The sequence below is a fragment of the Colletotrichum jinshuiense genome, chromosome 6, assembly GCF_051148585.1.
Source record: "Colletotrichum jinshuiense chromosome 6, complete sequence".
NCBI lineage: Eukaryota > Fungi > Ascomycota > Sordariomycetes > Glomerellales > Glomerellaceae > Colletotrichum > Colletotrichum jinshuiense.
The window spans coordinates 1,229,419-1,254,671 of record NC_139313.1 but is presented as its reverse complement, the minus strand read 5'-3'; the positions used below and the strand labels follow the sequence as shown (position 1 = coordinate 1,254,671).

The window sequence follows — 25,253 nt, the reverse complement described above, 5'->3', positions numbered from 1 at the left end:
TCACGCTCCGACACGGCATGCAAGTACGAGCCGGCGCGGGGAACGGCCTGGCACAGATGGAGGGGTATTTATGAAAAGCCGGATGAGATTCAGCAAACTGATCGGGGAAGTTTGTCAAGCCTCAATTTTCCTAGGGAATTGATCGTGGACTCAGCGCATCATGCCGTCGGCCGTCTCTCCAGAGCCTGTTTCGTTGCCTAAATGGCAGCGTCCAGCCAAGACTAAATATGAACTTCCGTGGGCGGACATCGCTGTCATTGACATGAGCAAATTTGATCAATTGGGCGGAAAGGAGCAGCTTGCAGAAGATCTCCGTCAAGCAGTAAGTCGCATCACGCCATTAATCCATATCACACAGAGTTGACAGTACTCAGGTCCATGAAACTGGCTTCTTTAGCCTCATCAATACTGGATTCACACCTGAAGAAGTACAGCGTCAGTATGATATCGGCCAGGGCTTCTTCAAGCTTCCGGTCGAAGAAAAGGGAAAGCCGGGAAACACCTGCGATTTTGCCAAGGGAAACTACTTCGGATATAGATCGGTAAGGTCAGCTGGGTTACTTGCCATAATTCAAGACTTGCTAACAAGCTCCCAAGGCGCATGACAAGAAAATGCAGGGCACCGACGTGTTGAACAATGTCGAGTCTGTCAACATCGCCAAGTTTATCCCCAACTATAAAGACGAACCCTTCCATTCATTCTTTGAACCATTCCAGAAGGAGATTGAAGATTTCTCTCGCGTAAGTAATCATTTGATCTCAGTACATTGGGGCGTTGCATGCTCATTCTTCCACCAGCGTTCGTTAGAGCTCGCAAGCAAAGTCTTCACCCTCTTTTCCATCATCCTCGAGCTGCCCGAGGACTACTTCTCATCCCGCCATGCCTACAGCGCCCCAAGCGAAGACCACCTCCGCTACATGGGCTATCACCCGCGGCCCCTCGCCGACGATCTCAAGGTCGCAAACACCTGGTCGCGCGCCCATACCGACTTCGGCTCCCTCACGCTGCTTTGGAGCCAGGATGTCGCCGGTTTACAGATCAAGACGTCTTCGGACGAGTGGCGCTACGTCCCACCTGTCGACGACGGAATCGTCTGCAACGTCGGCGACACGCTCGACTTCTGGTCCGCTGGATACCTCAAGTCGACGACGCATCGCGTCGTGAGGCCGCCAGAAGACCAAGCGCACTTGTTCCGCCAGGGACTATTTTACTTTGTCAGACCTGGCGATGATGTCGACATCAAGCCAGCGCCATCGCCTTTGCTAAAGAGACTCGGGCTTGTCAGGGAGGACGCGGAGGATGCAGAGCCGGTGAGGGGGCTGCAGTATGTCAGGGAGCGGGTAAGAAATTACCACGACCACAACGACTATGCCGACATGAAGGGAAAGAAATTCAAGGTTGGAAACTTGGAGATAGAAGACGAGGCAGCTTAACGATCAAAAACTTGTGTTATTAGGTATCTCTATTTGCGGCCGTAAAATGCAAAAAACTTTTGTGCAGCGCCCAGAACACGTAAATTCCAATCACCAAACGAGGCAAGATTACTGGTCAAACTCGCCAGCGTACAGGATCTCTCCCGGCTGGCCGTTCGCGATGTCCCAGATCGAGCGCTGCTCAACCTCGAAATCATCTCTCCTCAGCAGGGAGGTCACGTTGACGCCGGTCTCCTTGGCTTGGTCTTCCTTTGCAATTCTCACTAGAATCGTTTGTTAGCAATCACGTCGTTGGGAATTGTGGTATTCTTCTTGGAAGAAAACTTACCATGCAAGAACACAGCCGTGCGCTTGCCGGTGTACAGCGCATGGGGGACGTTGGTGCTGTTATCCGAGTTCGCGTCGCCAATGGCGTAGATACCCGGCACGTTGGTCGCGTATCCCTTGGACACGTCGGCAGCAAGGCGGCCGCCCCACAGCTGCACACCGGCCTGCTCTCCAATGTCGCTGCGCTGCTCATCGGGGAAGCTGATGAAGAATGCGGCTCTCTCGACGGGCTCGCCGGTGGTGAAGTTCACCTGGAAGAGGTCGTGCTCAGGCGCAGTGGGCAACGAGGGGTCGTGGGGCGGGTCTCCGCCGTCCTTGAGACGGGTGATGCCCGCGATGGTGCGGTTCTCAATCTTGACGTTGTGCAGGTCCAGGAACTCTTGGAACTTGGGCGTCTTGGCCTCAGCCTCGGCGCGTGCCTCAGCAGTGTCGGTGCCGTTGGCGAACGCAATAATGTCCGTGTTGAGTGACAGGATCTCGCGAACCAGCGAGGGGAAGTCGTCGAAGGAGGAGGCGAGGAGACCCAACGCCTGATCGGCGTGTTCATTTCCATCACACCACGGGCACTGAAAAGGTTAGCACAGTTGGATATGAGAGGTCATTAGTCGCGGTACACACCCAGTAGATTCCCTTACCCCAGCTCTCCAGAAGACCAGGGGTGGAGGGAAGGTTGTCCTGAAGGCCGGTGGCGAGAACAATCTTGCGCGTGCGCACGGTCTTGGTTGAGTTACCGTAGTCGACAGTGACGACGAAGTTGCTAACGTCGTTACCCGCGATCTGGGTGACAGTGCCGTTCGTCAACGTGACGCTGTCGTAGTGAGAGATTTGCTCGCGGGCTGCGTAGCGGTACCAAGCCGGGGTAACACCTTTTCAGGGTTAGTTATTGCACAAGATGGCTGCCTTGGGGAAATGGTTCATACCATCAAAGCCGAGAACATCGTGCATATGTCTCGTAGGCGCGTTACGGTATTCGCCCGAGTCAATGAGGAGGGTGTTTCGGCGCACGCGGCCGAGGGCACTCGCAGCGCTGAGGCCAGAAGGGCCACCTCCAACGATGACGGCGTCATAAATCGAGGTATCGTTGATCGGCAGGGCGAGAACCAAGCCTTGCGGCAGAAGTGCCGAGAGCACGAGAGAGGAGATTGAGAACTTCATGGCGGGCTATAGTAACAAGAGGCTGGCTACTGTGGGCTGGGCTGCTGTTGTCAACTCGAACTGCTGAGCTATTCAACTCGCAATAATGGAGGGGCACCTCGCGCCCGTTATAAGCAGCCTCACAACATGCCTCTCTGGCAGCCCATCCAAGAATGCGTGCCACTGCATGAGAATGATGCGATGTCGTGAGACATCTAAAATGAGTCTGGCCGGTTGTCGATCTTCGCGACGACGCCACGACATGCCCGTCTGTTGTGGGGAACCGGGCCGCGACATTAGCGTCAGGTATAGTGAATGGTTCGGCTGGACCGTCGAGCTTGCCAATTGGATGCTGGCGACTCGGCCGAGTTTGGTAGGTATGTAGGCAGGCCGTGATGAATTTGGTTACAAGAGTGGGCTGCTTCCCTTTAAAGTTTGTCCCTATGGCACATCGGTATTACCGACAGAGCCTTCTTTGGGTGATGGAGAGTGCAAAGGCCGAGTCAGGATCCCGGGGTTAGCGATGACGTGATTGTAGACATTGCAACTCTCTAAAGGAGGTCCATCGGAGTCGCGATGAACACCATGTCAGTTTGCGGGGGTTGCGAGTCAAGAGGCGATCATCCGAATGTTCCACTCGCAGCATCGGCCGAAAAAACAGCGAGAAGCTATGAAATATTGATGCATCGAAAGGGTCTTCTGGCCATTCACAATGTCGCTTAAATAGCAGCTGCATTCAAAGTTCAATGGGAGATGAACCACTCGAAGATCGATTTCTGCAAAATCTATTGGTAAATCCAATAAGTCTCCACGAGATGCTAATTTTGGGTCCGCATGAAATCTTTGTATCTTCTTGTCCCGATTAACTGCCCCATTGTAAGGTCACTGATTGGGCGTGTCGACAAGCGCCAAAGAAACGATTGTCGCCAAAATGCAAGCTAGAAGCGATGGCATGCATTCTAGATTGCGCTGTTTTCACTGTGACTTTGGTAAAAGTCACGATTTAAGACCTCAAAATACGATCTGCTGCGATGTGACCGCTTTGGGCAACATGAATACGAGATGGGGTCGCCGGCCCGTTCCTCTGCCTTGTCTAAAGCGCGGTGGCTAGCATGCAGAGCGAAAATCTTCAAGGCACTATTGGTTACCCAGCAGAAAATGTCTTACAAAATCAAGGTTTTAGCACATAGCCGTTGTTATGTCCCTAGCCATGTGCATTTGCGTGCCTCGCTACCACACCGAGAATGAGGTCACGGTAGGGTTGCTCCGCATTTAATGTGATGGGGCGCAACGTAACATTACGATCTGAGACACAGCTTAAAAGAGGGGAAGGTTGAGGCTCCTGATGGAGGCATATCCTGCGAAGGAGTGGGAATGGCCAAGAAAATTATCACCAGGATGAAGACGCCTGTGTCAAGATTCGCTCAAAGAATCAAGTTGTATACCTAACATAAGAGAAGGGTATCTAGCGATTGCGGGTACTCGAAGTCCCTGAGACTTGTATATATGTACAGGAAATCGTATTCTCGTGTATTCATATCCTCCATCGCAATATTATATGTTAACATTAGTCAGCGCTATTAACCACTCTCAAAGCCCGTCTAGGGCCCATGACAACTGAGAAAAAGCTTGGTTCCTGACCCTCGAGCAGTTGCTCCGTGCTCGAAACGCTCTCATTGTCGGTGTTTGCGTTCCTGCTCGAGCTCGTCCGCGGATCTCTTGCACTCGGGCCACTCCTGAAAGTTCTCGTATCCTCGCTCTTCCGCTTAAGCCCGGCCCCGCTCCCGCTGGCGGTGCCACCGGACCCAGAGCCCGGGGTGGAGTTATCCGTCATCCACTTCGGTTCGATGCCGGTACCGACCCATGAGAAGGATTCGTCACTCACAGTGCTGTTATCACGACGGTGTCCACGGTCGACTTTGCCGGCCTGATTGTCTAAGAAGCCGGCTGCACCAAAGTGCATGGAGCTGGCACCCGAGTAGCGGTTGACTTGAGACAAGTGTTGCTTGTAAGCGGCAACTTGGCGGCGATAGAGCCAAGCGCAAAAACCAAGGTACAAGGCCAAGGCACCGAGGATACCAGCGATAACGCCAGCTGCGATGAGGCCGGGGTTGGTTCCGCCATCGCTGTCATTCGCATTCTCACCAGGGGGGGAGGTACTTGTAGAGCCAGGGGCCGTGATCGTGGCGGTTGAGCCGTCTTTGGTGATGGTGAAGACCGGAGGCTTCCCGGTTGCGAAAGGGCCACCGGTGGCGGGGCCGGCGGCAGGGGTTGTCGCGGTGGCCCCGCCTTCGGAGTTGCCCCCGATGACGCTTTGAACCTTGCCGGGGACTTTGTAGCCATAGGAGCCGGCGAGAACAGAGTTTTCAGGACTCAGATCATTGGGATGGTCTCCAGCCTTGAACCCGCTAGTCCACTCAAGGTTGCTCGCATCATAAACATAGACACCCGGAGAGTCGCATCGCTGTTCTTGGCCGATGTATCCGCCCACGACAATCATCTGGCCATCGCGCATGCTGCAGGTGTGACCAGCTCGAGGCGATGGGGCGCCGTTTCCTTCGTCCACTTTGATCCAAGTGAATGACGGAATGGTAAGAATGTACATGTCGTTATATTGGGTTTGATTTTTCTGGTTATATGTTAGCCTCATATCATGTCTTGCTCAGCCTGAGTTGATGACTTACGTAGGGCTGGAGGTTTTGCCCTCCAAAGAAGTAGATCTGGAAGCTTGAGGCGTCTGGAGCGCTGGCGATAACGGCGCATGGGTTGACTCGGACAGATGGCTTGTCGCCGGTCGTCTTCTGGTGATACCACTCAGACGTGGCGATGTCGAAGATATCAAGCGTTCCCAGGTCGTCGACAAAAGTGTCTGCTGATCCACCAGCCATGCCAATCAAAACACCCCTTACGCCCCAGCCAGGCACGAACACCAGTACGCCATCTGCTCGTTCGGGGAATGCATCGGATACTTGTAAGCCGCCCTCCGTGATGTTACGAAAAACGCCACCGTCTGCTGCCCCTGCACCGCGAAGGGAATAGACCCCGGTGTTCATAAAGCCGGGATGGGTGAACTCGAGAAGGCTCCTGAGATAAACTCTAGGTGTCTGTGTGGACCAACCCTCGGTAGTCAGCCAGTCCAGGTGACCTCCAAAGTACCAACTCAGGCCTAGCTCAGGCACTGAGATGCCGGCTCCTTCAGAAGAGCGCTGAACAGGGATGCTGGCCTCGGTCGAGTAATTCCCGGCCGATGTACGTGGGTCCCTGAATTCGATCCACGAGTCGTCCTTGACGCTGTATCGCCAAATCGACATCGGAGGAACCGTTGCGTATTGACCAACGGCACCCTCGTTATCGGCGAATTGTCCGCCATACAGGTATAGATTATCATAATCATGCCACAAGTAGCCATTGGCAACTGCGGGTGGCCCGTTGGGGATCGTCTTGCCCTTCAAAGAGGGCGACTTTACATCCCACGATTTCGTAAGATCAAGTGTGAGGAAGTTGTTGTCTAAGGCTGTCGTCAGAACACGACGGTAAACACATATCTTGAGGACTTACTCCAAGTGTCTGTAGTTTGCGATGCTTCTGTCTTTGATTGACCTCCGTACATGTACAAAGTCCCATTGAGCAAGGCCACTGGTCATTGTTAGAAATGTTGGCTACCTTTCACAAGGGCATCTCACCTTGCTGGCTGAATCTCAAGCAAACATCGATAGGCGTCGTCTGTCGAATGTGTATCACGCCTGCGTCCGCGCCACTCCCTACTTTCTGACGGCCATTGTTGTAACTGAAGGCGGGAAGAATGACGGCAATGAGCATTGCGATCATGGCGAGCCGCTGTAGGCTCGACACGGTGGGAGGTGGCGCACTCGAAGCTGTCTTGATCCTAGGCCGCCGATACCCTGTGGACAGTTTGTTGTACCAAGACTGCTTTGCGACCTGGCTTGAGCTTCGGCCCCGGGGCCCAGTGACAGTGTCGCGCTGCTCGCCATCGGACCGCCTACCGTCTCCGTCGTCGCCGTCGTCTTCGTCGGCATCATCGCCACCGGTCGAGGTACGGTCGCATTGAGAGTTGAGCCCAGATATCTCTCCGAATTCCTTTTCGCTCGACATTGACTCTTTGCGCTCGCGTGAGTCTGCCTGTTGAAAGGTCGCAGTCGTCGGCGACCCGCCGTCTTCACTAAAATCGTCGTCCAATCCCAACTCCTTAAACACCGACTTCCTCCCCTTTTTGATGTTGCTAACCATTGAGTATGACGGTGGTCGAAGGCCTGATCCTTCTCTTAGGCGGTCGGATGTATTTTGTGAATTGAATCTTGGCCGAACATGTGGAGCGCTATGTGGGCGGTGGTCCAGAGGGGGACGAGAGAGATTAACAAAGGACATCGTGAAGACGTGGTTGTGCCCGCCTGGGCTGAGAGATAGTGACGGGGAGGCTCTGACGTGCGGACAACGGTTGGACGCCTCGGTCACACTATGATGTCGCCACCCTGCAGTTGGGTGGTAGGGATTGTCACATCGCCCGCAATCACAGGAGCCCGATGGCAGCACTGTATGGTCACCTTCGACAGGGAAGGGGACACGGATACAGATTAGGATATGGAGAGGCGGCAGATGAGAAGAGGCGACAGATTTAAAGATTAGGGATATTCGCAGGACTAGGCGAGACTGTAGTTCACGGTTTCTCTCGAACACAGATGCAGAGATGGGAAAGATGAAGTTGGAAACTGGAAATTGGAAATTGAAACACAATCAAGTCGAGGAGGACGGCACGGTGACCCCATCCTGGCCAACATCAGAAAGCAGAAACGGATCCCTGGCTGAGGCGAATTTTGCCTGGCTTGGATCCAAGAAAATCGAAAACGCGGGGGATGGAGACAAAACCCAAAGTAGCACCGCAGATTCAACCGGTTGATGGACACGGGTTTGGTAGCTGCCGGTCAAAAGGGGGTGTGTGGCCTGGCCGTCGAGAGGCGTGGAGCCGCCGGCGTGCGGTCGCGGATTGACTAGAAGCCTCAACAGGAACGCCACAATATCATACGTCTCCATCAACAGGCTCCGTGCTCCGTGCTCTCCAAGCGAGACAGCGGTAGTGGGCACACCGGGAGGAGAACGGAGCCAGCCCCTGGACTGGCTGGGCACGCCGGTCGTTGCTGAATTCATCCAGTAACCGCGCCGGGGCGCCGTGGCGATTGGATGCCCACTTTGGCGACTTTGGCGGCGATGACTTCACTCGTCATCATCGGCAGGCCATGTTTGCAACCTGGTTTGCTATTGTCGTTGTGTGAATGCGACCCTAGGCCCCAGAGGCGCTGACCGTCGGTTCCATCGAGATCCCACGACTGCAGCCACTGAAACACAGGGGACTACCGGTGCAGAACGAATTAAGCTCCCTGGCTGGGTGGCTGGCCAGACTTCTTGTTCCTGTCTGTCGCGTGTTTGCGCCGATTTGGTGGGATTCTTTCTTGAGCTCGGCAGTAATGGCGCACACCGACGCACACCTTCGAAAACAGCAGCGGCCCAGGGAGCAGGCTTTTGGACTGCAGGGGGTGGAGGGAGGCGAGAGAACGGGATACTCGTCAAATGCGGTTTCCAACGCCGGGCCTGACGTCACGTCACACCTGGAACCCCCGGCTGTCTGTAGTGCCAAAGTGAATCTTGCAAGTGTCGTTGGCTCACTGCTTGGAGCTAAAAAATTAAAAAATAAAAATACAGTGATTGCCTACAGCCGTTGCCAGCTCGCTTCAAGAGGGAGACTGCTGGCCCAGGTCAGATTTGAGCATTTGCCGGAGGCGGAGGGAATTGCCCGAAAGAATTGCCCGAATGCAGCTCAGGAAAGGCACACGCTTACCGTGATCAACAACGGTTCCCGCCAACGGACCGATTACTTATTTTTATTTTCCGCAAGCGAATAGGCATAATTAGGCCACTCATACCTACGAATGCCCTTTGTTCATTGCCTCAAACTGCCGCTGAACAGGCTCTTGGGAATAAATGTAACATGTCTCACTGGCTGACCCGCTGCACAATATAGGTGTTACTGGCATGTCAAAGTAGCAGGGCTACGGATTCGGGAGAAGACTTGTTTTCTCTGCATTGTCAAAGTCATATTTTCTGTGCTTGCGCAACATTTGCAGTTGTTCAGTCTAGCAACTGAAAGGTTTGCCGACGGCTCCCGACTCATATGCTTCCACAATGCCCTTCACGGTAACATACGTCCCGGCGACGCAAATGAAGGCTCCGGCGGCAAATGTCAGCACAGCCAGTATAGCCTGGAACCACTTCCGCGCCCACTGCTTCCATCCGTCAAAGTCATGATAGTTGTCATGCAGCCAAAACGCCCCGGCTATGCCGTATGTGTACCACGCCGCGAACAGACTGGCCGCGATGCCGATGAGGTAGTTGAAGATTGGCACCCCGACCGCGAGTACGAACGCCGCTGCGTTCATGAGCACAATCAACACTGCCCAAGTACCCCATCCTACTGCTGTGTGGCTATGCAAGTGGCGACTCTTGCGGAAGATGCGCACGAAGAGCAGCTTCGCCGCTGTATGGGCATACAGCGACCCTGCAAGGAGGAAGTTGGGTATGGCGATGCCGTAGGCTGCCTTCGCCCACTTCGGCTCTAGGCTGCTGAACGCCGGCGATGCCACGTCGCTACCAAGGTAGACGTAGCACACAACTGCAAACACAGCATAAAAGGTTGTCGCGAAGCCCTGGAGCGTGTAGGCCGCTCTCATGGCGTCTTGAGGGCGGCGCATCTCCGACATGAGAATGAAGAACATGAAGTGCCCCGCGTACGCGAAGACGGGGTTCGTGATGGCAATGAAAGCAGTATAAAAGTCTGACGAGACGACGACACTAACCTGGCGCTCCGGGGCAGGGTGCAGGCCGGCGCCGACCATCCCCACGATGCCCGCGATGAGGATGGAGAGGACCGAGGGGATGCAGAGCCACGATAGCTGGTCCATGGTCCGCGGGAAGCTAAAGATCAGTGTCGGGACTGCGAAGATGCCCGTGTATAACATGAGGCATAGCTTGTTGTCGCTGAGCGTTGCGAGGGCGATTTGCCCCGCAAGGAGCTGACCGCCTGTTGCGAAGACGGCGAAAACCACGGTGCCGAACGCAAGGAGTTCTCTCCCGGGCCGACCGAATAGAATTTGGCCAGCGTCTCCCATCGAATGCACTTCCGGGTGTCGCAGTTTGAACTGGACTAGTAGCCAGGAGGTGTAAGTCGCAAAAATGCCAAGAAAAACGATGAGAATTACGCCGGGAACGATTCCGACGACGGCCAAGGAGGAAGGCAGAGATAGCATGCCGTTGCTCACGATTTCTGCTATCATGAGCACCGCGACAAGCTGCCATGACATTGTCTTATATTTGATCTGAAAGAATAGTCAATTTGACGGGATGCGCTGGATTGTCCATCGATTGGACGCACCTGATGGTTCTCTTCGTGGCCGAATGGGTCAAGGTCGTCATATACCACCGGCCTACTATTTCCATTGTGATACTCGGCGGCATCCCCGTTCGCCCTGTCGTAGACATCTGTATACTGTTTCATTGCGACTTTGGAATGCTGGTCTTCGTCGGACCTAGTATGGGCCTAAGGGGATTGGGCCTTCGTGCAATGTTGTCTCACGAACCAAAGAAGACGTATAACTGCGGTTTGTGCTTCTACATCGCGGGGTATGCAGGCATGAGCATTTCCAGATGTTGATAAGCAGCAGTACGATACGAAGGTCTTATCAAACGACTGGTTGGGCACCATGCGCTTATCTTACAATGTCACTCTTCGAAAAGGCCGCAAAAGTCGGGCCTAGTTCCTTAACAGCAGGTTGCATATCATGCAACATGTTGCATGCGTCATGGATTCTCGCATAATAGTGAGAAATAGCCATCATGACCCTTGCCAGATTTTTCGAGGTGCTTCGAGGCAGTATTTTCCTATTGACGGTGGCTTGAGGCACCATCTCTAACTATTTTACGAGTCCTGTCGTACCCATTCTCTCTCTAATATCACCTTCAAACTTGCATAAGCAGTTCATTATAAACAGCCCTCTCCAACTCATCATACAACATGGCGGCAACAGGGTCGCCATATGGGACAACTTGCACTATTAAGACAGCCGCGATGCCTGTCTCCCTATCGATCCACCAGTGCCCGTTACACAAGCCGCTCCACATCATACTACCTTTCTTTCGCTTTCCCGGGACATCTTTCATATTAATACAACCACTTAAACCATAATTAAAGTCAATGTCTGGAGAAAACTCCACTGCGATAGCCGGCTTGTCTCTCAAGGCCTGCATAAGCATAGCCTCCTGTGCATGATTGAGCTGCGGCCGAAACATCTTGTCCAACGTCTCCTTTTCAACGATCTTACTTATCAACAGTGCATAGAGAAATTTGCCGTAATCTTGAGCTGTGGTCCACAAGCCTGCGCCACCGCTTTCGAGCAGCTGTAACTCTGGAATAGGTCGAGGGCCGGGGCCAAGACTTCCATCTTCACGCCGGTATGCCCAAGCAGCGGTGGGATTGGCGACATGGGGCATTTTCTCAGGGCGGAAACCTGTATCTCTCATGCCGAGTGGCTCAAATACATTCGCCGACATATACTCGCCAAGTGTCATGCCAGTTACCTTCTCAATGACCTGACCAGCCCAGTCCAAAGCGGGGCCGTAGTGCCACCCCTCTCCCGGGTTGAACTTTAGATATGTGCTGAATCCGTCGAGACTCCACTCCAGGTTGGTTGTCGTAGCGAGGTCGTAGCCCAGGCCAACAGTGTGCGTGAGGAGCATCCTTGAGGAGTTTTTTTTTTGGAGCTAATTCGTCCTTACGAGACCTGGGGGTTTGAGTTACCTGGGCGTAATGGGTGTATCATAGTTCTCCAGCACAGGCTTCTTGTCGCCGTCAAAGCCTTTGAGAATTTGCAACTCCCGAAGCCGAGGTGCAAGATCGCGCACATCGCTGTCGAGATTGACTGAGCCCCGCTCAACGAGCTGCATAATGCTCGTGGCCGTAACAACTTTCGTCAGTGATGCTACGCAGGTGAAGGTAGTGTCGTCCCATGGGCGGGCCTCTCGAGTGTTGCCAAGGCGGCCTGCGGAGCCGCTGTACAGAACATCTGTCATTCCGATCAGTAATACGTTGCATTCAGTTGAGAAGAGACGAAAGATATAGGTTTTTACTGACCATTTTTGTTCACGACAATGAAAGAAGCCCCCAGAAGTTTGTTTTTCGTGTTTTGGTCGCTGGCTACCGTGTGCTTGGCCAAAATAGCATCAAGGTGGCTCGTTTTGAGCGGCATTCTAGTTTGTTGAGCTGGAAAAGACGTACGTTGCCAAAAGAGCTCTTATATGCCAATCTCTGTAGTTTACATGTGGCGCAATGTGAGCTCAGTGGTTGAAGGTTTCTGTAGAAGGCCAAGTTGTGTTGGGTCAATAATAATCAGGGAAGTAAGCACACTGTACCAGATCCACCAGTTTACACACAGCAAGTAAAATTCAACCCCGCACTCACTAGAAGACCGTCATGCTTCGTTAACAGCCCCCAAAGCCAAGCCAATTCCATAGCAAATAGGATATTGGAAGCCATACAATTGCTCCTGACCCACCCTGCTCGCCTTGGCCAGGGTAATCTGACCGCACTTGACTAAAACAGTAGCGGATTATCAGGCTGAGTTGATGTGAGAAGAGGTAATGTGTTGCCTGGCGACCATGCGACGTGAAGCGCTGACGGCCCAGCCTTGTCAAGTGACCGGGATAGAGACATAGACATATGGAGTTCATCGACAGGATACAACCATGCAGCCGAATATGTTTGACCTTCAGCTTGAAGATCTACAAATTCAAATAGAATGAGCTCGTTTTATTGAAAGAAACCAACCTCTTGGTTCGCTGCAAATAAATTCCCAATGAAATCCCATTCTGTGTTTGGTAACTTTTGTCCCACTTCCATCACATCGCCGGCAGTCAGCAACACTTTGAATCGGCTTGACCGTACAAGGATTTCTAACAACTTCATAACGGCGCTTTGGTTATTTATGTCAGGTTCCAATATCTGAACCAAAACATCCAACTCATAGACAAATATCGTGATATTTGTATTGAGCCGCTTAGCAACATCCAACAACACATCTTTGTATAACGGTCTAAAGCGTATATATTTGCAACAGGCTATAGCGACTACTATCAGTATCTTTAGATGAGGAATAGAAGGGAATACTATAAATCTCCACCCTGCTGCTGGCCTGATTAGGGCTATACCGCACTAGCCATCAGACTGTCGGCATCGTGGATTTCGTGGTGGACCTGATTAGGGTTAGCTTGTAGGTATCGCAGATGTAATCTTGGCCGCGATGTTCAGCAAGGCCTCATACAGGCCCAGCCCGTTACAGGTTGGTATACCTAGTTAAGAAAATCTTCTCTACTACTATAAAAGTGTCGACCTCCTCTAGGCTTGGATTATAAAGAAGCAGACTTCTTGCACTTTTTCTTTCAGTATCTAGTCCCAACATACAGACATGCTCGGTCCCAAAAAAAAACTGCTGCTCCCCTATTGTAAACCGCCAGCCGTCTTCCCCTAACGCCTTCCACCTTTAGCACCACGCCTGTAGTAAGCCGCAATAGAGACGACTTCTAGATAAATAGTATAGATATATATTGTATTACTCTATTACTCATTACTACGTTGTATCGATTTCCTCTATAATTCCCTTAGTTAAATATACTAGTTCTACTACCATTATTGAAGTGGAATAGTAGGGATGGATGGATGCAAAACACCACAACACACCCAGCGACTACCACGCACCCTAGGTTCCGCCTACCATAGAGTGACTTCCCGTCCGCAGAGCAACAGAAGTGTCAATTGTCTGTCAGAGATAGGCCTGATCAGGCCTATTCTGAACAGACAGTCGCACTTTCTGGGGTGCACGGGTAGGGTCGAAAGTTTGCCTTGTTGCTCAGTGGTCACCTCCGCTACAGTCGCACGCGCGCACAAGTGAATTCATAGAAGATCTCCAGATTACGCAAAGAAAGGAGTATTAATGTGATGATGTCTGCCGATGTCTGATCAGGCTCAATCTGCTCTGATCAGATCTAAATACCTGCTGATGACTAAGGAAAAGACAGGATGGTGATGCAGTCAGGGGTAAAGTGGCCCTGCTGTCTACATGTCTGCATGGGCCGCGTGGGTTGAACCCCGCCCCATTCCATTGTACTACACCACCCCCCACCTAGCATAGTAGAACCGCACAGCCATGCGCAACATCCTCATCATCTGGTTGGGTATAGATTCCATCCCCATCGTTGGCCATGGCTTTGTAGACCTGAAGGCAGTACTCTAGCCTCCCACACTGGAATAGACCGGTTATAGCATTATACATTGTGAATCCATACTGGCAAGTCTTTTTGACTTGGGATCTTCCTTCCTTGTGGATGGGCTGTCGTTGGCAAATGGCGTGTGGGGAGCTGCATGTTAGGCAGTCTTGTATTAAAGAGAAGCTGGATCTTGAGTTGCCAATTCTCAGCCTCTTGCTAGCTAAAAGGGCTTTCTACACTAACATAGTACTATGAAATTTGTTGTCAAACTATGTCAATTGATAGGATATCTTTGTTCTAATTATAGGCCTATTTCTCTCTAGGAAAATCCCCTAATCTGCCTGCCTGCCTTTTGCTAGGTGCTTAATGCACGTGCAATCGGATTTCGCGTATTTGGCTAGCGAAATCCGTCCTAGGTATGTGTCTAGCATTTGCTAGGATTACCTTGCTTACGTGTCGGTTGTGCTGCCGCTTTGCCGACTTCAATAAATACGATCCTTACCTAAGCAAAAAGACTAAAGAGCATTAATAATTCTTTCTTTACTTTGCTTAAGTAGTTAATAATTCCTGAACCGGCTTCCGCGGCAGTTTAGGTTCAGCGAGGTTTAACGCTACCCCTCGGCGTCAGGAAGGGCCATCGGAATGAAAAAGGGGGACGGCTTAGTTTACTAGAGAATCCCGCCAGAAGCGACCATGGAGTCGGAAGACAATATAGAGATTGCAAAAAGCTGTGTGAGGGAATATTGGGATACATTTTGCAAAAACTAGCAAAGCCTGATAATGGCTCTCTCGTTCGGTAGTATAGTCGCGCACTTCCTAACTGAGCTCGTTCACGACTGCCTTCGGCAAGCCGCGGCCTCCGTGCCCATTATCGTTACCCTTGCGAAGATACAGCGCCGCCTGCTGGAGAGAACAACAGCAAGTCCTAGTACTCTAGGCACACTATGAAGAAACCCTACGTTGGACCCTTCCATATGCTTTTAATTAGTCCGGCAACTTGATGGCTGGTGGGCTTCAGCCGACGGCATGCCCTGGGAAGAATTGCGATCCCAGATACAGCCCAGAACATGCGAGGCATTTGAGGAGGTCTCGGGCAACGTGGGCATTCCGTTCCTCTCCCAACCTTCTAAGCAACTAGGCCGCTTAGGACAGTGTCTTTGTGGAGAACGCAGCCGATTTCTGACCATTCAGGTTCGGTATCACCCAATGGTTAACTATCAGCAGCCCAGGAAGAGAGTATACCGAAACCGACGCCCCCCCTGTCCAAGTTCTCCCACCGGCTACCTGATGAGCTGCTTCAGGTCCGGGCGGTAGTAATACTACCTCCCCAAAACCGGCATGAAAACGCTCCACAGCCGAGGTGTTAGGGGCATCTCATTCCATCTTTCTAGGTTCAGTACCCCTTTCTTCTGATATCATCCCCCATTGACGGAGCCTTCGGATACGGCCATAAGATGCTGTACCGAGGAAGATCTTGTGTCGGAACCACCTTTGCGGCACAAGTACCGTGCCGTTGCCGCCTTGCCGACTTACGCATTGTGCCGCCTTGCCGACTACAAGTACGCATTGAGAAACTCTAAATTTTTCTATGCTACTTGCGGTTTCTATCTTTACACGTAGCACATAGCGGTTGTCTCTCTTGTATCAGATTATTATAATATAATTTAGTTAATTGAGTACTGGGGCCGGTCAAGCCGACTAAATGATTGATACCTAGTGAGTTATAGGGCAACTACTAACCCTGGAATCGCAATCTATAGACCGCCGCTAGGAAACTTCTATTCTACTATAGGATTAGGACAACTACAAGGCAATTAGGTATCGTTAGTATTGAGCATTGTCGCCGCAACGGATGAGAAAGGGCAAGTCATGAACTAATATTTTAGGAAAGTAAAATATACTAAGTGACGTAACGATGCTGTCCTCGGATTATTGGTTTATGTTAAAAGTCTGGGTATAAATATCAACACTTCCCTCTGGTGTTAAAAGTATCTGATCATCAGCACTCAGCTACTTCACAGTCACTTCTCATTCACTTTATCTACACATACAATCTTTTCATACTCCTCAACATAACTTTCGTTAACAAATCACATCTAAAAAAAAAAAGAACTTTTACATTATCACCTGAGTAAGCCTACTCCATGATATCCTAAAACAGATTTTAACAGCATACAAGCAACTACAATCAATCACAATGGTTCAAATGATTCACCTCATGACTGCTATGGTCGCCCTTACCGGGACTGCTTCAGCATGGACGTTCAATACTTGTGATAGCGCCAATCCTGGTTTGGGTCACTGTACCCAAAAATCCGGAAGCAACGCGGTCAGCCACTTGGGCAGGCCTGGTCGAACTGGCGGCCATGGAGGCAGCAGCGGGGCAGGTAGTGGGGCAGGTAGTGCTGCCAAGGGCGCAGCAAAAGCCGCCGGAGAGGGCGCGTTGAATGAGGCCGGAGGACAGCTTTATAACTCAATTTTCGGAAGCAGCGCGCCTGCCTCGTCGACGCGATTTGCGTATGATTCTGGTGGTGGATCGGACAACGGGTACTGGCACTCCCACGACGTTGATGGGCTCTACGTTTCGCCAGCTGGATACTTCCACCCCAACGCGGGGTTAAACATCCTTATTGTCTCGTCTAAGGATGGGTCGGCGACTGCTTGGGATAGCTATGTTCCTTGCTGCCTTCCTGACGGCGTTGGAACTGGGATCCAGGATCTTATGGCCTATAAATCTTCTTAAGTGTTAGGCAAGATGGTTCAAAGGGCAGCTATCGCTAAGTTTCTAATGTTGCCTATTCGACTATCTTGTTGTTTTATACTTAACACTTTTGGTTTACCTTCTTTGTGTTCTATTTTTCTTTCAATTTTAGTTGCTATGGATTTGTTTTACTCCTTTGCTTAGAGGTGTATTCTTAGGACATCACTTAGATAAGAAAGGGAGATTTAGTGACTTGTATTACAAGTTTACAACCACTCTTTAAGTACAATAAACATTTCGCTATGTTATTACACTATTATAATTATATTTCAAGTATAAAACTCACTACACTTAGAATATACTCTTGATATTCTAAGATAGCTAATAGGAAGTAAAGAGGCCTAGTGAGAATAGTAATAGAAAGATACCTTATTAAGAACGTTATAGTCTATAATACTAATATAAAGTTAAACGTTTACTACTGTATTTAGTAACGCCTCCTCTAGAAGCTCTTCCTTACTATGTTCTCTTAGATATATTAAATTTAGGAGAGATTAAGACGTAAGAACTAATTATCGACTCTTCCTTAAGAGAGTTTAAAATAATATATATGTTGGATTACTCAGCCATAATACAGGGAGCTGGCAAGCAGCAGCAGCCGGCCGCGGCAATGGCCGCGGCAGCGGAACCCGGAGATCCAACCTCCGGGCTGGCAATAGTGATATCTTCACTACTGCTGCTACTGCCAACCTACCTGCTCTTCTACACACACAAGATATACAGAAGAATACAGTACTAGTTTGATCCATTGATTACGTTCGATTACTCCCGTGCGGGTAACCTGTGATCCCAACAATATATATATCTTACCTTCTCTCTATCTATACTAAGAAGTAGTATAAGATATAATTTAGTAGTTAATATTATATATAAAGAATACTTAAATCGATATATTTAAAGTAATTAACATACTATAAAGGTAGCTAACTATTAGTATATATAGGTATTACTTTTCAGCTAATCATTGTTAATTTATCTTCTCCAGATCAGCGCAATCAAGACCTCATAGAAACAATTGCAATTAGCGCAGAATCTCTTAAACTTATCAAGTCATTGACTTACTTAAGTGATGATATAGACGGCGCCGATAGTACTCAGACAGTGCACCCTCGTTGGAGTGCTGAATCCATAGAGCATAAAGGAGAGGGCCGAGTCATTCTTCTCCATGGAGTTCCCGGACTTGGAAAAACATATACCGTTGAATGTATTGCGGAGTGGTCAGGTAATTAATGCTTTCATCCGTCCCGTTTTCCAAACTTCTACTCCCTAAAGACAGCATTCAATTTCAATGTCTCGGAGATAGTCAAGGAAGGCGATGATATTTAAAAATAAAACCGAACTAACAAACTCGAACAGGCAGATCATTGTTGCGGTTAACATGTGCTGAGCTTGGTAGGTCCTCAACTTTACCTGCGGGCCATCTTCTGATTCTAGTATCATCAGGCTTCAGTCCGGCTGAGCTCGAACACAATCTCGGAGAGTTCTTCCGGCGCGCTGAGCGCTGGAAGGGAATCGTGTTTCTTGACGAGGCCGACGTGTACATGAGCAAGCGTTTCCAGAACAGCGACGTCCAACGGGAAGCGATTGTTGCAGGTTAGTTAATCGAAAACTCGACAGAATATCACCTGGAAAATGGTTTGAAACTAACAAAGCCATTGATTGTGCCTCTTTAGTCTTCCTGAGAGGACTGGAGTATTATTCCGGCATTATTTTTCTAACTACAAACCGCATAAATGATGTCGATCGAGCGATCATTGACAAGGCTCTATTAATCATCAATTATAACCCTCTTGGTAGACACCAAAGAGCAACAATTTGCGGCAATTGCTTAGAGAAGTTCAAAGCGAATAGTGCATTAAAGATTGATCGGGGTGCTGAGTCCTGCTTCGAGTCCATTATAGAAGATTCGAGCTATGACTGGAACGGACGAGAAATTGTCCAAGGTAAGCGGTGGTTAATTCACTCAGAACACAACCCGTAGGCCATGTTCTTGTAAGAACTAACATAGTTTTCTCAATTAGTGTTAAATCTGGCAAGCATTTTGGTCACATACCACTACAATTCTATGTCAAAGGATCTCAGGGGTTCTGCGATAATAGTCAAGGATGATTCTGTGAAGAAAGCAATGGACGTTATTCGCGGCCACGCAGTATATAAACCGCGTACGCCATATTCTGAACTCAAAGGAAAGGAAGCAGGGTACTTGGAGCATAAAATGGGCTGATTTGGCGCATCAATCTCTTCCTCAACGTCTACAACTACCACCTGCACAACAACGGTTCTTTTCTATTAAAAACATGTCTACGCACAACCCATTTGCGGTTTCATTCCCATGGCCACTTCTATTGCGTTGTTGGTGACCACATCTTCCACCGCAAACACATGTCTCTCAGAAACACCGACAAAAAAAAACTAGACAGTTGCACTTCGTCCTTTTCACCCACCAAAGGTGATTTAGTCAATGTTGCCGAGCCGAAATGTTGAAATATACAAAAGCGCCTCTCAAGTTCGCGACACAAGCCTAGTCAGGATAGGGTGGCCAGGCAGTATACTACAGTAGCAGTAGATAACTGGGAGGAATATTCCAGTTTGATTATACATACGTACTCCTGTGAAAATCATATAACCACCTTGGCACAAACGCTCAAGTAAAAATGGTTTCGGTGCGTATTCATATTTCGTTCATGGGGTTCAGGAGATGCCAGCAGTTAAACGAAACGGATCACACTGACTCTATTGTGTTTGCGCTGTGGACTTGTGTCAAATATGATAAGGTTTTTAAGGTTGGGAGGTTTGATGCAAGACGGGCTAGCCCCTTCAAGGTAACCAGGCCGCATGCCGCCTTGAATCATGTTTGTGTTTCGTTACATGCTTCTAATCCTAGCGACCTGAAACTCTGGACACTAGAGAAATTCATGCACCTCATGCCCACGTTTTGGGTCAGCATCATCAGACGAACTAAGAACATAAACTTGAATGGAAGTCTATTTTTGCTGCTCTCAAAAAATATTCCGTACACGATCTACAGCGAATTCAATCTGATGGTAATACCGTAGAACACTAGCATTAGTGTTGTGGAATGAACAACCCTCAGCTGACTCTGATGTCGCTCATGGAAAACAGCCAGAGAGTTTAACGCGAGTTCGGCATCAGGGTGTGCATCTGCGCAAACTGTTGCCAGCCCAAGTACGATACTGCAAATTATAGTCTTGACCATGTTTCCAGAAACATGACTTATGAATCGAAATTTGTGGTATCTGGTATTTTCTAGATGCTTTCTTCTGCCAAGCAAGAATTATATTGAGGCAGTATGACCTGTTCCTCACATGTTCATCCGTTCTACACATGCACTCACAGGTAGAACTGTCAATGATGATGTGTCAATCAATCACATGCGGGTGGAGAGATATGCGGTTGCAATAAAAAGACAAGGATGAACCATAGCAAGGCATGTCTCCGGGAGTTCATTTAGAAAGATCTCCCATTGTTTTGCATCTCGGCCGACTCAACTTGCCATGGGAAGCCACGTCGGTGTTTGCAGAAGCACCCGATACATCCCACAAAACATTTCTATTTATCCACGTGAAATGCACAGGTACACCGGATCGCGATGATCATTTCAAAGTCAGTGTGTTTATTGGGCCGCTTAGGTATAATGTGGTCACCTGGACGGCCGTTGAAATGGACCAAGTGATCTAGCCAGGTCCTTAGAGGGAAATAAGACATTGCCGTCGATCAAGACCAGCTATCCCCGCATGCACAGTCCGGGAATTGAAACAAGGTTCAGCCCCTCCCGCAATGAGGGCAGATAGCAGAGCCAGTCGGATATTCTCGGCGAATCTGCCGCTCCCCGCATCAAGGGAAGTGAAGAAGAAACTAAATTCTTGGCTGGCGTGGTGCCTTCAACTTGCAGATGCCCGATGACCTAGCGGTAGATGAGGGGATGGGTGGGAGGATGACCTTTTGGTTCCGGATGCAGGGTGACAGTTTGCTATGACAAAAAACGGATGAAGTTTCGCGCCTGCCTAGTCGAAGGACCTGTCGATCACGCCTTCGTCCCATCATCAGAACCATCATCATAAGTCAAATCCTCCCGGTTTGAGGCTGCATATTGGGAGGAGGGGGTCTTTTGGTTCAAGGACAAGGAACATCTGCTCAGGCTTTCAAAAATGTAACTGGGCAAACCTTTCCTTCTCTCCCTCGCGTTTAGCTTAAGCTACCTACCGGTAGCTACCGATGTTGTTCTAGCGAAAGAAGCTACGAAACCTCCGTTCGCAAAATCGACATGATCGACCTACCCGAGGTCTTGTGGCCAGCCATTCCCCCTCTCCAGATGACCGCATCATGCAGCTGTTTTGTGCCACCCATCGAACGACTCCACGTGCTAACCTGTACCGACCCGTAGCATATACGACAAAGGATTTCTTGGTGCTTATTTCGATGTCTTGTTACTTACTGGCCACCCGACAATCCAACCAACCGACAAGGCGCAGTAGCACTAGGGCGAATCCCACCTTCCTTCCCCTCAGAGCCAAGCGGCCGAGACAAGGAAAACTGCAAGGTGCCACCGCTGAATTTATAGTGCGGGGAACTAGCTCACCGGCACGCAGCATTGCCTGGCTTACATGGCACGTCACTCCGATTCAACCCTGGCAAAAAGGAACTTTCGAAAAGCTTGCCTCGTTTTTTTCCCCGGCCAAGCCAGTCCATAATTACTCCACTTGACTCAGTGCCGGGATGCCCGGACAGGTGAGGGAAACAGTCTGATGTGCTTGGGAAGCTGTGCGCGCCGCAGGCCTTACAACGTGAAATATAAGTAAGTCGAAAGTCAATGCTCGTCCCAACGTAAAAAGGTTAAACGGTTTTTTTAAAAAGAAGCCCAGAGTATAACAGGAGGAACCACCCTCTACTTTGTGACCCCTCTTGTTCGTGCTGCATATTTCGTTTCCTCGCCCTTTTCAAGCTTAGCTAGCTCTAAGTCGACCCGCCCCCCTAGGACCGGGACTTGATACATTGCAATCTTCAGTCATCTCCAAGATGCGTCTTACGCGGGCATTCGTTTCGTCAGCGCTGGCGGTATTGTCCCTTTCCGCCGCCACAAATGCACAAAGTGTAACCACATCTGCTGGAGGGTCGACGCCGACGGGCGGCAGCGGAACCGCGGAGCCCTACAAGCTCCAGACTCCGCCCCTCGATACCGACTGGACGGACAAGGTCGGAACAAATCCGTGGCCAGAACACCCCCGTCCGCAACTGCGCCGAGACAAGTGGCTGAACCTGAATGGCCTCTGGACCTACCGAGCTGCGAGCGGAGACGATGATGTCAACCACCCACCGTCCAGCAGCACGCTGGACCGGGAGGTGCTCATCCCGTCGTGCATTGAGAGCGGACTGTCCGGAATCCAGGAGACCGACGTCACTCATTTCTGGCTTGCGACCACCTTTCAGGTGCCCAGTGACTGGGGAAACCAATCAGTCCTCCTCAATTTCGAGGCTGTCGACTACGAGGCGACCGTATTCATAAACGGCCAAAAGGCGGGCTTTCACCGCGGAGGATACTTCCGGTTCACGGTTGACGCGACGCAATATGTCAATCGTGGCGGGGACAACACCTTGTAAGTGAAGCGCATGCTTGGACTCCGCGCTCGGTAGCAAGTAAACTGACACGCGGCGCCCGCGAAGGCTGGTGTTTGTTTTTGATCCGACGGACCAGGAGGGATACGTCGTCCCTATTGGAAAGCAGACGCGGACCCCATCGCATATTTTCTACCGATCATGCTCTGGCATCTGGCAGACAGTTTGGTTGGAGAGCGCCCCAGAGAACCACATCACCCGGCTGGATCTTTCGGCCGACCATAACGGAAAAGGCAAGTCACACCCCATGGAAACGGGATGGTGTCACGTCTAACCTCTCGCAGTAAACGTGCTTGTCCAAACCACCTCCAACTCCTCTTCCGAGGTGCACATTGCTGTGATCGACAAAGATGGCAAGACTGTCGGAGAAACCACCTCAAACTCTGGCATTGCCTTCACCTTCACCGTGTCTTCGCCCGACGTGTGGTCGCCGACGACCCCCAACCTTTACAACATCACAGTGAAATCGGGTGATGATGAGGTCTCGAGTTACACTGGCTTCCGTACCATCTCCACCGGGTTTGTCGATGGCGTCAAGCGACCTCTGCTCAATGGCGAGTTCATCTTCATGTTCGGCACCCTGGACCAAGGTTACTGGCCCGACGGACTCCACACTCCGCCAAGCGTTGAGGCTATGACATATGACCTGAAGGTCCTCAAGAAACTTGGAATGAACATGGTCCGCAAGCACGTAAGTAGATCTTGGTCCTCGACATAGCGGATCCCACGAAAAGCAGTTTCTCACATTAATTAGATCAAAATCGAGCCGGATCTGTTCTACCAGGCTTGCGATCAAATCGGTCTGCTCGTCATTCAGGACATGCCCAGCTTGACAGCCAACTCGGGACGCCTGCCAAACGCCGAGCAACAAGCCGAGTTTGAACGTCAACTGCAGCTCATGATCCACGAGCACAAGAGCTACACCAGCATCGTTACCTGGGTAAGGCACTTGCTCAATTCGCAGCTTAGTTTGTTAACTAACAAACACGCTCCTAGACCATTTACAACGAAGGCTGGGGCCAGCTCAGAGACGCACCTCATCCAGAAGGCCGCCTCGTAGAAGTCGTGCGCGGAATCGACCCAACGAGACTCATCAACGCCAACAGCGGTTGGTTCGACCACGGATTCGGCGATTTCTCCGACAACCATCACTACGCCAACCCCCAGTGCGGAACACCATTCTACTCCCTCGCTTCTTCTCCGTACACCGAGAACCGCATTGGATTCCAGGGCGAATTCGGCGGTATTGGACACAACGTCTCCATCGAACAGTAAGCATTGCATTGCTAGTCTTACAGCCCGGGTACCGCAAATAACTGACGAATCTTTCTAGTTTGTGGAACGTTCAGCAGGCAATCGACACGATTAATCAGACATACGAGATCGACGAGAACCTCGAGGCGTACAACTACCGAGCCCGCGTGCTCCTCCGCGAGTTCCGAGACCAGGTCGAGCTGTATGCGTGCAGCGGCGGTGTTTGGACGCAGACCACCGACGTCGAGGGCGAGGTCAACGGCCTGGTCACGTACGACCGCCGGGTCCTCAGGCCCGACCTTGCGCAATGGCAGGTGGACATCCAGAGCCTCTTCGACGCTGCGAGGGCCCGGAGCGGCCCCGTTAATGGAACAATGTAAGCAGTGACGGCCGCGTGTTTGGAATGATTTTTTTGCAGCAAAGTCCAGGAGAAACAGTAATGCTAAGGGTGGAACACCATAATGAACAGTCCGGCTAGGGACGATGGTCAGATAAGATTCGTAGAATCCTCTTGACCACTTAATAAGTAACGAAACGACCGTTTTCTTTGAGTCCATGAGACGTTGGCGGCGCCATTTCCGTTAGTATACTGCATGAATTGTATCCATGAACAGTTTCTTGGATCGGTAAGTGACATATATGCCCAAGATCGCGCAGGGTCGTCTGATTGGTGATTATGCATGCGGCCTCATGGCCGGGCTTAAAAGCATACGCGATGCATCGCGGCAGGCTGATATCAGTGGGTAGAAGGCTCCGCTGGTCGGGCTTATATTGTATTAGTTGCTTGCATTTGGTAGTACACACCTGGGATTTGGGGAAAATAGATCGGAACGGTTTGGCATTGTCATTACTACCGCAAAACGCCTTTTGCAGAAAGGCATGGCACTCTTCACGTAAGAAAATGGAGGGTAGGCTGTTGCCAATAAACAGAGTTAAGAGTCCAAGCTTCTCTCAGCACCCAAGACTTTATTCGAAGCTGATTACTATCCTCGGCGTCGAACTTAGAGATTGGATTTGTTGCCATAAATTGCCAGGTTGCTTCTAATGAATCGCTCTAACCTGTGAACCGGCCTCGCCAAAATTGGACGGGTGCAGGTCGTTCCGCGCCCTTACAAATTATCACCTATTGACATCATCAATCTGAAAGTTAAGCCATCAATCATATGTAAAGGTTTAGTCAAGGTCACTGTGCTTCCAATCTACGCAGGTTATAAAGCTTCACTCTCTGCTGTGGGATACCGGATATAGTGTGTAGTGTGAAAGTGTCAAAGTCGAAACTTACGAAATTGCTTTGATATTTAATTGTTCATTCATTTTGGGCACTCTAAGACGCAGTTAGCTCGAAGGTTAATATATTATGGAAGCCAAGATACATTGCTCGCAT

General features: G+C 50.3%; 7 protein-coding genes across 7 annotated transcripts; 2 read left to right on the top strand and 5 right to left on the bottom strand.

The window, feature by feature from the left end:
* Positions 1-160: 160 nt before the first annotated feature.
* Positions 161-1,434, top strand: EsH8_VI_000308 (uncharacterized protein; the record flags this gene model as incomplete). The annotated part of the gene is made up of 4 exons (XM_083271561.1): positions 161-322; positions 375-542; positions 598-741; positions 799-1,434. 4 exons carry the CDS (start codon positions 161-163, stop codon positions 1,432-1,434), a joined length of 1,110 nt encoding a protein of 369 aa, XP_083126735.1.
* Positions 1,435-1,542: 108 nt separating this feature from the next.
* On the bottom strand, positions 1,543-2,916 carry EsH8_VI_000307 (NAD(P)/FAD-dependent oxidoreductase; the record flags this gene model as incomplete). Its single annotated transcript, XM_083271560.1, has 4 exons — positions 1,543-1,697; positions 1,763-2,327; positions 2,380-2,627; positions 2,682-2,916. The coding sequence occupies 4 exons, from the start codon at positions 2,914-2,916 to the stop codon at positions 1,543-1,545; spliced, it is 1,203 nt and encodes a 400-aa protein (XP_083126734.1).
* Positions 2,917-4,462: 1,546 nt separating this feature from the next.
* On the bottom strand, positions 4,463-7,143 carry EsH8_VI_000306 (uncharacterized protein; the record flags this gene model as incomplete). The annotated part of the gene is made up of 4 exons (XM_083271559.1): positions 4,463-5,524; positions 5,580-6,403; positions 6,454-6,531; positions 6,579-7,143. 4 exons carry the CDS (start codon positions 7,141-7,143, stop codon positions 4,463-4,465), a joined length of 2,529 nt encoding a protein of 842 aa, XP_083126733.1.
* Positions 7,144-9,041: 1,898 nt separating this feature from the next.
* EsH8_VI_000305 (uncharacterized protein) lies at positions 9,042-10,459 on the bottom strand (the record flags this gene model as incomplete). The annotated part of the gene is made up of 2 exons (XM_083271558.1): positions 9,042-10,280; positions 10,337-10,459. The coding sequence occupies 2 exons, from the start codon at positions 10,457-10,459 to the stop codon at positions 9,042-9,044; spliced, it is 1,362 nt and encodes a 453-aa protein (XP_083126732.1).
* Positions 10,460-10,920: 461 nt separating this feature from the next.
* On the bottom strand, positions 10,921-11,697 carry EsH8_VI_000304 (serine hydrolase domain-containing protein; the record flags this gene model as incomplete). The annotated part of the gene is made up of 1 exon (XM_083271557.1): positions 10,921-11,697. One exon carries the CDS (start codon positions 11,695-11,697, stop codon positions 10,921-10,923), a length of 777 nt encoding a protein of 258 aa, XP_083126731.1.
* Positions 11,698-11,754: 57 nt separating this feature from the next.
* On the bottom strand, positions 11,755-12,206 carry EsH8_VI_000303 (uncharacterized protein; the record flags this gene model as incomplete). Its single annotated transcript, XM_083271556.1, has 2 exons — positions 11,755-12,023; positions 12,092-12,206. 2 exons carry the CDS (start codon positions 12,204-12,206, stop codon positions 11,755-11,757), a joined length of 384 nt encoding a protein of 127 aa, XP_083126730.1.
* Positions 12,207-22,018: 9,812 nt separating this feature from the next.
* EsH8_VI_000302 (glycoside hydrolase superfamily) lies at positions 22,019-24,249 on the top strand (the record flags this gene model as incomplete). Its single annotated transcript, XM_083271555.1, has 6 exons — positions 22,019-22,596; positions 22,664-22,883; positions 22,941-23,306; positions 23,370-23,555; positions 23,612-23,886; positions 23,949-24,249. 6 exons carry the CDS (start codon positions 22,019-22,021, stop codon positions 24,247-24,249), a joined length of 1,926 nt encoding a protein of 641 aa, XP_083126729.1.
* Between the last annotated feature and the right edge of the window lie 1,004 nt (positions 24,250-25,253).